This window comes from Otolemur garnettii, unplaced genomic scaffold, assembly GCF_000181295.1.
Source record: "Otolemur garnettii isolate 467f Iridium unplaced genomic scaffold, OtoGar3 scaffold00062, whole genome shotgun sequence".
NCBI lineage: Eukaryota > Metazoa > Chordata > Mammalia > Primates > Galagidae > Otolemur > Otolemur garnettii.
Window position 1 is genome coordinate 1,221,947 of NW_003852457.1, and position 12,802 is coordinate 1,234,748.

Here is a 12,802-nt window from a genome sequence, read left to right on the forward strand (position 1 = left end):
AGTGTAGAGTTCATATGATCGTGGGAATATTTGGTACACAGTAAGTGTAGAGTTCATATGATCGTGGGAATTTGAATGTTCTCCCCACAAGGAACTGATAAGTGTTTGAGGCAATGGCTGTGGTAATTACCCTGATTTGATCATTACACAATGCATACATATATCAAAACATAACCCTTTACCCAGTAAACATGTGCCAGTATTATGTGTCAATTAAAAGTTAAAAAAGATTGTGATGGCAACATCAGTTATGTGAAAACCCAACTGTTTATATTAATACTAAATAATAACTCCTTGGCCATTACTGGGAGCATTTCCCACCTCCCTTTTAGAGATAAAATCTTACTCTGTTACCTAGGCTAGAATGCAGTGGTGTGTGATTGTAGCTCACTGCAGCTTAAACTGTTGGGCTCAAGGAATCCTTCTGCCTCAGCCTCCCAAATAGCTGGGAGTACAGGCACATGCCACCATACCCAGCTAATTTTTAGTTTATTTTAGAGATGGGGTCTTGTGATATTACTCAGGCTGATCTTGAATTCTTGGCCATAAGCAGTCCTCCCACCTTGCCTTCCAAAGTTCTGGAATTATAGGCATGAGCCATTATGCCCAGCCATTGCTCAAAGCTGATAGGGCAAGAATTCTCCACTCAGGGGAAAAAAGTGAACGACTCTGTCATTTATTAACTATCCTGTCTGTATCATCTATCTGTGTCAAGATTCTAAAAGGTTGATGAGGGGAAAATCCTTCTTTATAGATAAATTCTAGGTGATAAGTACAGAGAAATTAGAGAATTAGAAAATCACCAGTTAGTGATCTGATGATATAATGAATCTGGTAAAAATTTATGGCAGCTACTTAAATTCACAAGGAGAAAGGTCAATGGGGACACTATAATGGATGGGCCGTGTTGATAGTCGAACATGGGCATTTAACTCTGAAAAGCCTACTGAAATGACAGCAAAGTCCCGTGGTGGTAGGGGAAAGCCAAGAAGTGTTCTGCACCCCTGTGCCCAGCAAGAGCTCCTGAAGGCAGCAGGCACGTCTGCATGTGAGCGTGGGGACTGCGGTGAAGCAGGAGACTGCTAAAAATACGTGTATGAATCTGCTGTACCCACAGGTCTCTGCTCCTGGGGCTGTTGCTGGTCCCTTTTGCATCCAGCAGAAGATTAGTATTTGACTCCCCGCAGGGTAAAATGGAAGCATGCCTGGCTGTGAGTCATGAGGCATGGCTGGGGAGGTGTGTCCCTCTGCACTCAGGGGGAAGGAGAGCACACTGAGCCCCTCCATGCCCACCCCTCCACACATACCCCACCTTCCACAGAGCTCTGGGGGTGCTCATGGCCAGGCCTTCCTCCCTCATGGGAAATTCGTCCTAGGAAAATGACCAGACCCAAAGCACAACATGGGGGTTTCCTGAGGAAGTGGCACAGCACGGCCACCGTGCGGCATGCCCACTGCTGCTCTGCTCCCCCTGTCTCCTCACTATGTAACCGTTTCCTCTCTGGAAGTGCCAGTCAGAGCTTAGCCAAGTAATGCACTGTGGTGACTTTCCTTTCTCAGATAACTTTGCAAGTAGTGTTAAGTATCACGAGTAGATTCCTTTCCTTTATTTTAGCAGCGGCATGCATGTGGTGGGGGTATAACTCAACGTAATAAGACACCTAAGCCATAAATGCTCTACCTAACCTTAGGCAGATTAGATAATTTGCATAATACCAGCTGGAGCCCTCTGAGAGATTTTTTTAATCTTTAGATCGAAAACAATTTGATTATTTAAATAATTTTTTTATATTGCAGATTAACTTTACTGTGTTAGATTTAAAAGTAGTTCTGGTTTCTGCCCTCTTACTTCCTAAAGAATGATGCTTAGACATAGGAAACTATTATGGCAGCAATTTACTAATTAATGTTTGTGCCTGTGATCTTTGAAGTCTGTGCCCTGATACTTGTTATTTATGGCCACCAGCCTTCCTGGGCAATTGGCTTCTTAGACCTCTTCTCTGTCCACTCTCTGCCATTTCTTCACTGCAGCTATCTGCTAATGGTAATAATAGTTAGAATGATTTCAGTTTAGTCAGTGTCATTTCCACTGGTCACTGTTTTTCAATGCATTACCTCATTTATCCTTAGTAATTCCTTATATAGGCACTACTCTTACTGCAGGAAAACAAGAGTCTGAGTGGTTGAAGGACCCCCCTAAGGGCAAGATCAAGGTTAGTCTGGGTCTAACCTCACTGCTCTGGACTTCATCCCAGGGATGCCTCTGCTGCTGTTCTCTTCCAGACCTCTGTCTTTCCCTTTGCAATGAGTTTGGGGTTTTACACAGAAAATAGGTGCCCAAAGGAGTGAACTCCCTAATCCCCAATTTCATTCCCTTTCCTTCCCTTCCCTTTCCCCTTCCCCTTTCCTTCCTGTTCCTTCTTCCCTTCCTCCCAACAGGGTCTCACTCTATCAGCCAGGCTGGAGTACAGTGGCCTTTTCATAGCTCACTTGCAGCCTTGAACTCTTGGGCTCAGCAGTCCTCCTGTCTCAGCATCCTGAGTAATGAGGCTGCAGGCACCACCACCACGCTTGACTAATTTTTCTATTTTTTGTGGAAACGGGGTCTCACTCTTGCTCAGGCTAGTCTTGAACTCCAGGCCTCATGTGATCCTCTTGCTTTGGCCTCTCCAAAGAGGATGATAGATGTGAACCACTGTGCCCCACCTCCTTTTCTTAATTCTTTAAAACACTGTAGTGAGAAAACCCAGGCTTAAGGCCAAATACGTGATCTTCAACAAACTACTTCTTCTCGTGGTCCCAGGTGTTTCTTCTGCAAAGTGGGAACAGTGATGCCACCTTCCTGAGCTGTTGCATGCCAGGAGCTTGTGAGCGATGTAGTGCTGAGGACAGTGTGAGTGTGTGAGCGTGAGCCCAGAGCACACTGGGATAGTAAGCCAGCCTTACCATCACCTGGCTCCTTGTTTCCCCCCGTTCATGAAAGGCATGTGGCGGGGTAGAGAAAACAGTCTTATCCCAGACAGCCCTATATTTGCAGTAAAATAACAATTTGTAGTTATTTGCCTAAAAATCTATTGTGTAGATAAATTATAAACTTCTCAGGGACAGGTCCTGGTATTTTCCTTGGTATCTAGTAATTGCTAGAAGATTGTGAAGTTGTAAAAATATACTGATTCTGTAGTCCTGCCTAACTAACTGGCTTAGAATTTGGTAAGAGTTTATTTTCTTGAACACTGGGTATCTCCTAGAGGACAGTAACTTCATGTAGTTTTCACAGAAGTTGAACAAAACTTCTGTGGTTGGCTTCTGTGCTCACTGTCCCTTTATTTATGTCGTGAATTGCTCCAAGTAAAATCTACCCACTGTTGCTTAACAAACCTTCATTTTGTTTCTGTTTTCTCCTCAGAAAAGAAAGACGTGACTCAAAGCCTAGAAAATTATACCTCCAAGTGTCCTGGGACCATGGAGCCCATCACCCTGCCAGGGGGCCTCACCCTGCCCCCAGTGCCCTTTACCAAGCTGCCCATCGTCAGGTGAGCGGGAGAGGCGTGTTTCATCCCAGACAGTCCTCTGGGTTGATTGGGAATAGAGATCTTAGAAGAGGTTCTGGGTTTTTTCTTTTTTTTGGCTGTGTATTGGGCCCATTATGTCATTGAAATTGACAGTAGTCCTGTGAAATGTGAATGCTGTGGAATGAGAGGATCACGACCAGTGACATCCCATACCTCCTGCAGTCATGAGCCTGTTAGATGGCCGAGCTATGTACAAACCCAGGCCTGCCTGGTTCCAAGGCTCGCATTGTGACCACTGTGAGATGGTGGAAACCCATTGACCACTTTACTCCTCCCTCCAAACTGTCAGCTGTTTCCCTTTTCTGGCCTGGGCACCCCAGCAGCACAGGAGCAGGGCAGCTCCTCCAAAGATAGCACTTTCCAGCTCCACAGCTGTGCTTGTGCCCTGCATCTGCCAGATGGGCAATCGCTTCCCTCTCCCCAACTTTATCCTGTTTGATCCTCATTCCTGTAGACTCTTTCCCAGCCTGGTTTACAGGGAGTGTTTCCTATTAGCCCCTGGGTGTCTATGGCACCTGTGGTGTTTGCTAAATTGTGTACAGCCCTGGAATTACCTTTCTCCGTGAAGGTCTCCTAACAGATTGTGAGATTTCAGAGTGGAAACCCTTTGGCACATGCAAAGTGGGTACCTAGGAAAGATTATAACCTAATCTTGTAATTGAAGTAATTTCTGCATTTCTGAAAGATTTGTTTGAAGGCTGAAATGAAACAGTTGAAATGAGATGTTTTGTGGTTGAGTAAAAGTGCTGATGTGATAAAGATGCATCTTTAAAACTCTCTCAGCCCCGAGGAAGGGTATATTCACACTGGTGCCCATGCTGCCTCCTCACACTGGTACAGCCTGGAGAAGATAGGCCCTCTGCGGGCTTTCCTATGAGTAAGACTTCTAGGAGAATATATTTGATTTGGGATTAAGGGCATGATTCATTTAAAAAGAAATGCAGGCTAGGAAAGCCTTTCTTAATAATTTTTTATCTGCATCATGACTTGGATCATTATTTATTTATTTATTTTTGAGACAGAGTCTCATTATGTTACCTTGGTAGAGTGCTGTGGTGTCCTAGCTCACAGCAACCTCAAACTCTTGGGCTTAAGTGATTCTCTTGCCTCAGCCTCTAAGTAGCTGGGACTACAGGTGCCTGCCACAACGCCTGGCTATTTTTTTTTTTTTGTAGTTGTCATTGTTATTTAGCAGGTTTGGACTGGGTTTGAACCTGCCAGCCCCTGTGTATGTGGCTGGCGCCCTAACCACTGAGAGATGGGTGCCAAGCCTTGGATCATTCTTAAATTTAGAAAATCTTCCATAATAGGACATTCTGAATCTCGCAGAACGTTCTGGGCTCTCAATGCTATATCTAAGCCTCAGGCCTCTTGTCTGAAACTGGGGAAGATTTGTCCTCGCAGGTGATTGGAACCAAAGAAGAAAAGTGCCTGTTCTCACAGAGACTCACAGGATAAACAGGCTGGGGCAGTGAGGCAGCCGTGGATAGACGTTAAAGTCCTTGGGTTTATCTGTCACTAGCAGGTGACCTTGGGTGAGGATGGATCGTCTTTAAGGTTCACTTTCCTTACCTCTAAAGTGAGTATAAAAATTGTCCCCTCTACAAAAATTGTAGTTTGGTTTTGTTTTAGCTGAGTTGATACATACAAAGGCACAGAGCCCAGTGCCTAGCATACCATGAGGACTCAGTAAATATTAGTTTTCATCTTGGAGATACTTTTATACCTGTTTTTTAAACAGTACATTGATTAAAATAAATACTGTAATACTAACATTTTAATCTCTGTAGCTGTTTACAAACTTTAAAGCATTCTGGTAAAGTTTAATAGTATGAGATTTCTGCAGCTGCTGCCCCTGAATCTGCTGTGCTCACTGTTGTTTGGAGGTGGCAGTGCCTGTCTTTCACTTGTCAGATTCTTTGTGGCTCAGATTTCAGAACTCCCTGTGGACAGCTGCCTAGTGTCCAGTGCCACTGCTCTTACCCAGTCTGATCATAGGCTGCTTGTTAAAATCTGATTTTGTATACTGCATAAATGTTTTTTCTTGTTTTCGGAGACTTTCAGCTAGAGAAATAAGCCCTATTTGTCCTGGTGACTCTGATTGTGTCATCCATGCCTGGTCTCATTAAAAACTGGAAAGAGGGCGGCACCTGTAGTTCAAAGGAGTAGGGTGCTGGCCCCATATGCTGGAGGTGGTGGGTTCAAACCCAGCCCTGGCCAAAAACTGCAAAACAAAACAAAACGAAAGAACTATGGCATGAGGTTCCATGCAGGAAGCCCTCACAGGAACATTAGCATCTGTGGCAAAATGCAAGGGGGTTTCTCTGAAAGGTTTGGAGTATTTCACAGCCTGGTTTGCTCCCCATCACTTATAGAGCACAATCCAGTTTGCTTGCTTTGTGTGGTTTACAAGGCCCTCTGTGGCCTGTTTTGTCTCCAGACTTTGATTGTGAGCCCGTCGTTTCCCTGGTCCTACTATCGTACTTTCCCCTGTGGAAATATTCACGAGTGGGTACGATGTGTGAGGGCTCTTCTTTGTTTACCCTTCATCTTCTGCTTGAAATGTCTTTTCTCCCTCACTCTGCCTGGTGATACTTAGTTATCTTTCAGGATTTAGTTCAAGGATTATATTCTCCATAAAACTTTTTCCTAAGCCACCCAAGTAGAAATGACTATGCTTTCTATATAAGTTAGGGCTTATTTCAGCTGTCAAAAGCAGAATGCCTAATAATGGATAGCCAATAGGAGGTTATTTTTTTTGTGTGTTTATCAAGAAGCTGGAGGTGGTGCCTGTGGCTCAAAAGGGTAGGGTGCCAGCCCCGCATGCCGGAGGTGGCAAGTTCAACCCAGCCCCGGCCAAAAAAAAAAGAAGCTGGAAACAGGTGGCCTGTCTGTAGCTCTGTCTTTACCTCGTGATTACCAGATGGCTGCTGCAGCTCCAGATGACACTTCTGCGTTCAAGGCAGAAAGAAGGGAGAAGGGGTATGTTTAGGGATAAAACTGTGGCACCTAGATCTGACAAGTCCAGGCAGGAATTCAGGTTGGGCTGAAGTCCAAGTTCAGACAATCTCATCTGAACTTGGTTTCTTTTCTTATCCATCTTCTGCAGTTGTTGGCTTTAGTTTCAGGTCCTAGGTGGCATCAGAGTGACAGCAGCAGCTCCAGACCTCACATCCTTTTCCTATAGTGTCCAGGAAAAGGGAAAAGGAGCCTCCTGAAAGAAAGGGAAAACACCTCCTGAAGAAAGAAGGTCCCTTGCTTTCCACTGCATCTCACTTTCCACTGGGGTTGTGGACTCAGACTGAGTCTGTTTCCCTAAACCCATGGCTAAAAGGAGAGCATATGTAGTTCCCTTAAGCAAAACCTGGGAATTGTTTGGCACAGAAGAAGGGGGATGTGGGTGTCAGGAGGAACCAACAAGGACCCTGACAGTGGATGATGCCCACATTCTACTTACCCTATTATGTTGTCCCAGACAAAACATCCAGGTTTTCAGTTTGTGAACTGTAATGCTTATGAGTCAAAGTAATACATTGATTAATCACTGCCCTTCCCAAATTAAAAAACATTACTCTGGCAAAGCATCACCTTGAAGTGATTACATACTTTATTTTATGAATTGCATTTTGTCATTCTTGGACTTGTGACACTTCCTGACTCAGAAGTCTGGCTATATGCTTTTCTTACTGATAAATAGGTCTGTTTTTTTTTTTTTTTTTTTTTGAGACAGAGTTTTACTGTGTCATCCTTGGTAGAGTGCCCTGGCGGCACAGCTCACAGCAACCCCAAACTCTTGGATTTAAGCGATTCTCTTGCTTCAGCCTCCCAAGTAGCTGGGATTACAGGTGCCTGCCACAATGCCTGGCTATTTTTTTTAGTTGTAGTTGTCATTGTTGTTTAGCAGGCCTGAGCTGGGTTTAAACCCACCAGCCCCGGTGTTGGTGGCTGGTGCCCTAACCACTGAACTGTAGGCGCCAAGCCTAGGTCTGTGTTTTTATTTAAAATTAATTTTCCTAACAGATAAGTTTGGTTACTTTAATGAGCTAGCCAGATTAGACTGTTGTGCTTTTCTCCTAAGTTTTTATCACTCAAAAGTATGAAGAATTAAGAAAAATGTGATATCCTTGCTGTATAATTCTTCAACTTATAGCACTTTTGCTTGTCAAGGCAAACTCTTCTTTCTTCAGAGATGTTCCCTGGTCACGTATAGTATAGAGTATATGCTGTTTCTTCTAAAATTCTGTCAGGATTACATGTGGAGAGTACCAACGTATAAGTATTGCTTTAGGTTTCAGAAAGCGAAGATGGTAATTAAAATTTGTTGATGTGTCTTATTTATTTCAAGCATTATCAAACTCTTTTCATGTAAAATTGGAAAAACCATATGATTTTGTTCGTAGTCTTATATTCAAATCCTATGTTCTGCAACAAATTGTGTGGCTCTGAATGAGCCATTTGGCTTCCTCATACCTCCCATGCATGAGTCAGATGAACTGTTTGGAAAGTGCTTTGTAAGCAGAAAAGCTCTCTGTAGACAGAAGTTCTTACAGAGGCTTACGGGAGTTTGGCCTCTAATTAGAAGTTACTTGCTCTTCCCTATCATTTATCACTTTGGTTTGTACATGTTAAATTAAACGAATTGAATCAAGTTGTAGCAAGCTCTGAAGAAATGCTGATATGTAACTACTGTATTTAGTTATTTCTTAAAATTCATGTACCCAAAGCCCAAAAGTCTCAGCTGAAAATTTGAAGAGTAGGAGTTGCCCCAAACATCTTTTTGTTCCCCATATTAGTTAAGCTGTTATCTTCTCAGGAAATCAAAGGTTCTCTTCGTCTTTCTCAGTTTTGAGGCTGGTGAGCTCCAGTGTGGGAACGGGCCTTCCCAGGGAGCTGCCCTACTGGCTGTAAACATGCTGTTGGCATTAAGTCAGAGCCGTGACACCAAACCATGGTCAGAAGCCACTATTTTGTTTGGTCTTTCTGTGGCAAATATTTTATCTTTTGAGAACCAAAGAATTGGTTTTTCTTTATTTTAGAAAACATAAGTACTAGGACTGGTCCTGGCTGCCCAGCTGGGTGGATAGAAGACGCCTCTCTTGCCTTTAGAATGCTTCCAGTGAAGTGGGGTCTTAAAATGGTAGGAAGTGCTGTGGTGGGGACGGAGGGGTACAAGGAAGGGTGCTGGTATAGCGGGGTGGGGGGAGCTGGTCTTAAAGGAGATTCATCTACAGTTATCCAGGGGTACGAGGCTGGGAGAATCTTCTAGGCACAGAAAGCAGCTTGAGCGAGGCCAAAGGAGGAATACTTGTATTTGAGAGTATACAATACTTTTTTTTTTTTTTTTTTTTTTTGCAGTTTTTGGCTGGGACTGGGTTTGAACCCGCCACCTCCTGTATATGGGACTGGCGCCCTACTCCTTTGAGCCACAGGCGCTGCCCCATATAATAGCTTTGCTTGATGAATCTGCTGGTTCCCATGGCTGGACAGGGAGGTGTGAGAGCTGAAGCCTGTGACTCTTAGATCTCTGGAGGGAGGGGGTCAGCTATGGAGGTTCCATTGTAATTACATAGGTTATTAACACACTATAAATTATAGATTTGGAATAGAGTTCAGGTACCATTTTCAGTTAACCAATGAATCTTTTATTTGGTGGCAATGATGGGGAAGGATGATTCACTGATTTTTTTTTTTTCAAATTTCAAAATATGGGGTACAAATGTTCTTGGTCCATGGATTGCGTTTGTAATGCTGTAGTCACAGCCATAAGTGTGCCAGTCACCCAAACAATATTCTTTGTGTCCATTCAGTAGGCTTTGGCCCCTCTCTCCTCCTCTTCCTCTGTCTTTTCCTAAAGAACTAACAAACTCTTTCAACCTGGAAAAGAGCTCTAGCATTTAATGAAGGTATTTAAATTGCTAAAGATCAAAATCTTCCAGTCAGAGTTGCTTTGAGTGTCTTTGGTGTTTTTAAATCTTTAACTTTTAAGTTAAATTATATTGTTGAGGAAAGATTATAGGCATTTGTTCAAAAAGAGGCTTAGGGGTCCAAACTCAGGGCAGTTTTTTGGTCTCCCACATGTATTCTTTATAATCCCAACAGGTTCATACCACTGTTCAGAACTTTCTCTCCCACTTGGTATAATAGCCAAGCTATAACCTCCCTTAACTCGGCTCAGCACCTGTGGCTCAAGTGGCTATGGTGCCAGCCACATACACCTAAGGTGGCGGGTTCGAATCCAGCCCGGACCCGCCAAACAATAATGATGGCTGCAACCAAAAAATAGCCGGGTGTTGTGGCGGGCGCCTGTAGTCTCAGCTACTTGGGAGGCGGAGACAGGAGACTCGCTTGAGCTCAGGAGTTGGAGGTTGCTGTGAGCTGTGATGCCACAGAACTCTACCCAGGGGGATAGCTTGAGGCTCTGTCTCAAAAAAAAAAAAAAAAAAAAGAGTGTCTTAACTCAAGTTGTTCAGTTCAACAAGAAGTGCACAACAGCATTCAGGAGCAGACGTGGTGGTCCTGTCCAGCTAAGCGGCCAGTGTGGCTTGCCCTCTCAGCTACTTTAGTCATGCCAGGACTTGGAACAACTGACCTCCTCAGTGTTCCATATGTGGGGTAGTGGGGCCAGTTACTCATTGCCCATCTGTGAGGAGCCATCAGATGAGTTCTTCATTATGTTTCCCTTGTAAATAAAGGTGAGAAATTAAAAAGCAAGGAACAAAAGGTGGGTTTTCTTCTTTGTCATTCCTCTCAAACAATTTGTTTTCTATCATTTTGATAATTGGTGTCCCACTTCCATAATTGCATAATTCCAATTAGATATAGAATACTGAGGAAAGCCAGGTTTTTAAAATGTCAGTGATTTCCAAATGGGATCTGTCAAAATGATCCTTATCTGGGACACTTTATCCCTGGAATTCTGCTTCACTGTTGGCAGCTTCGTAGGCCAGATACAATCTTATTGGTTTTCGGCAATTCATGCTGCATGAATTATCTTTCCTCTCTCGGTCAAGTGCTTTTAGCAATTGTTTTTCTGTAGGGCACATTTTATAAAATGACATTTGATGCACAATTTCAAGTTATATGTACATGCTGTGGTCACTTATTTGGGTTACTTTTTTGCCTGACCATGCCCCTCAGAATTCTTTTACATATTTTAGAAACTATTTATGTGATCTGGAATTTCTCTGCTTGCATAGATGATTCTTTTAGAATCACAGATGACATCTCATTTTAGGTAGTGACTTTGGTATGAATAGGTAACTATTTGTGTTCCAAAAGAACAGAATCATTTTACAATTGAGTAAACTCTCAGGCTCAGAGAAACTGAACCAGCCCCTCACGCCTCATCCAGTGTTGGCAACATCATGTTCACACCAGGGAGGAGCACCTGGTTTCTTCACTCCAGTCCAGAGTTGTAATCTTTCGCCGAGTACTCTGCTTCCTATGTTCATGAATAAGTGTTGTTTTAAGGAGGGGAAGATAAATTCTTGCTAATCTACTGTGCGTCAGGTACTATTATAGGCACAGTTATGATGATATCCCCACTCCATCTTTTCTGTCCAGCTTTGGAATCAACAGAAAGAAATATCTGTCTCAGGCTGATGGAAGATACAGTGAATAGCAAGGGTCCCATCTTAATAGAGGTCTGTGAGTTCCCCCCTGAGTTGGGTGGACTTAGCTCAGTCCCTGGCTTGGCTGGGTGCTGAGGCTTCTGTCATGGAGAGAGGCCTCGTTTAGCATGCACAGGGGGCAGAGCAAAATGTGTCTGTCTGTAAGCAGCTAGCCCCAGAGCAAGGGGTGGAGCAGGGTGTGACTGGGTCCCCCTCCCAGGAGGGGAGAAGGAGGCAGAGTAAGGTTGGGTCTGTTTCTCTAACGGGTGCCCACTCCCCATTGGAAACATGGAACGAGGGAAAGGAGGTGTCCTCCAATCCATATGACATTATCAAATACCTCTTATTTTTTCCATTTTGTGAGTGAAAAGGCTGGGGTTCAAACAGATTAAGTGATCTGTGCTGTGGTTAAGAGCACAGGGCCCCCTGTCACCTTTGCTTTCAGCCATGGGATTTGGGGCAGTGAACTTAGTCCTTCTCGTGTCAGTTTCCCCATTGGTAATATGGAGACAATAGGAATAGTGCCCAAACTCAGCAGGTGGTTGTGACTGAGATAATACACAAGAAGTGGTTAGCATGGTGCCTACATATGCTCAGGCTCCACGGATTAGTACATTTTTAGTAAACACTGGCTGATTGAATTTGAGCATGAGCACAGATCAGCAGACATCCACAGCTGGGAAAGCAATTTAAGGCACAGATGGTGCTGCTGGAGAAGCAGCCATTCCTGTCCCAACACAGAGGTGCTATTACCTGTCTCCTGTGGTGCCTTCTCGGGTCATGGGCCAGGCTTCAGCTTCCTCTTGCTGCAGGGAGGCCCACAGGGCAGAGAGTGGCAAAGAGGGAAGAGCCAGCCTGGCTGAGCCCTGGATGCTGTGCTGCAGGCATCCTGAAGGTGGTGGCCCTGTCTGCACTTTGTAGACAAGGAGCCAGGGTGTGGGGAGGGCAAGGCACTGCCCAGGAGCACACAGCTGGTAGGTAGTGCAGTGAGATTTCAGCTTGGCCCTCTGACTCAGACTGTCCTGGGGCCCGATCTATGGGGCCTACAGAGGCCCGGGATGCCCTCTGGGGTAGTCCCGAGCTTCATGTAGCATTCTTCTGCTTTGCCCTGGTGAATTGAAGTGCTTTTCTTCTCTCTGTTTATCTTCTATTTTGACGGAGTTAACTGTTTTTCTAACTTGGCATTTGGTAGTGTCAACTGCCTCGAAACCAAGCTAACGAGGCAGTTGACATATTTGTGTTCCATTTGAAACAATAGGCGTGTGAAACTGTTGAACCTTCCTGCCAGCCTGCAGCCACACAAGATGAAAAACTTGCTGGGTCAGAACGTGTCGACCAAGAGTCCTTTCATCTATTCGCCAATTATTGCACACAGCCGTGGAGAAGAGCGGAACAAGAAAATAGGTAGGACTTCCTAACGGTTTTCTATCCCTGATTCCCAGGGTTTTCCTGGACTTATGCAACCTCAGGCCAGTTCATCCACATGTGTGTGCACATGTCGGTGTACAGGTGTGTATATGTTCTGTATAAGGTTATTTAGTTTTTGCTGCCTTTATCAGAGAGTTCCCATAGATCTGATTTTTAGAAAATTTATTTACTAAAAGGCGATTTTGTAGAAGT

The 12,802-nt window shown here is 44.2% G+C and overlaps 1 protein-coding gene across 1 annotated transcript in view; it reads left to right on the forward strand.

Moving 5' to 3' along the window:
* Positions 1-12,802, forward strand: part of TRAPPC9 (trafficking protein particle complex 9) — a 727,753-nt gene that overhangs the window by 138,342 nt on the left and 576,609 nt on the right. Inside the window, exons 10-11 of the mRNA XM_003792853.3 lie at positions 3,407-3,533; positions 12,441-12,586. Of these exons, the coding sequence (XP_003792901.2) occupies positions 3,407-3,533; positions 12,441-12,586 (273 nt within the window). The remainder of the gene's footprint in view (positions 1-3,406; positions 3,534-12,440; positions 12,587-12,802) is intronic.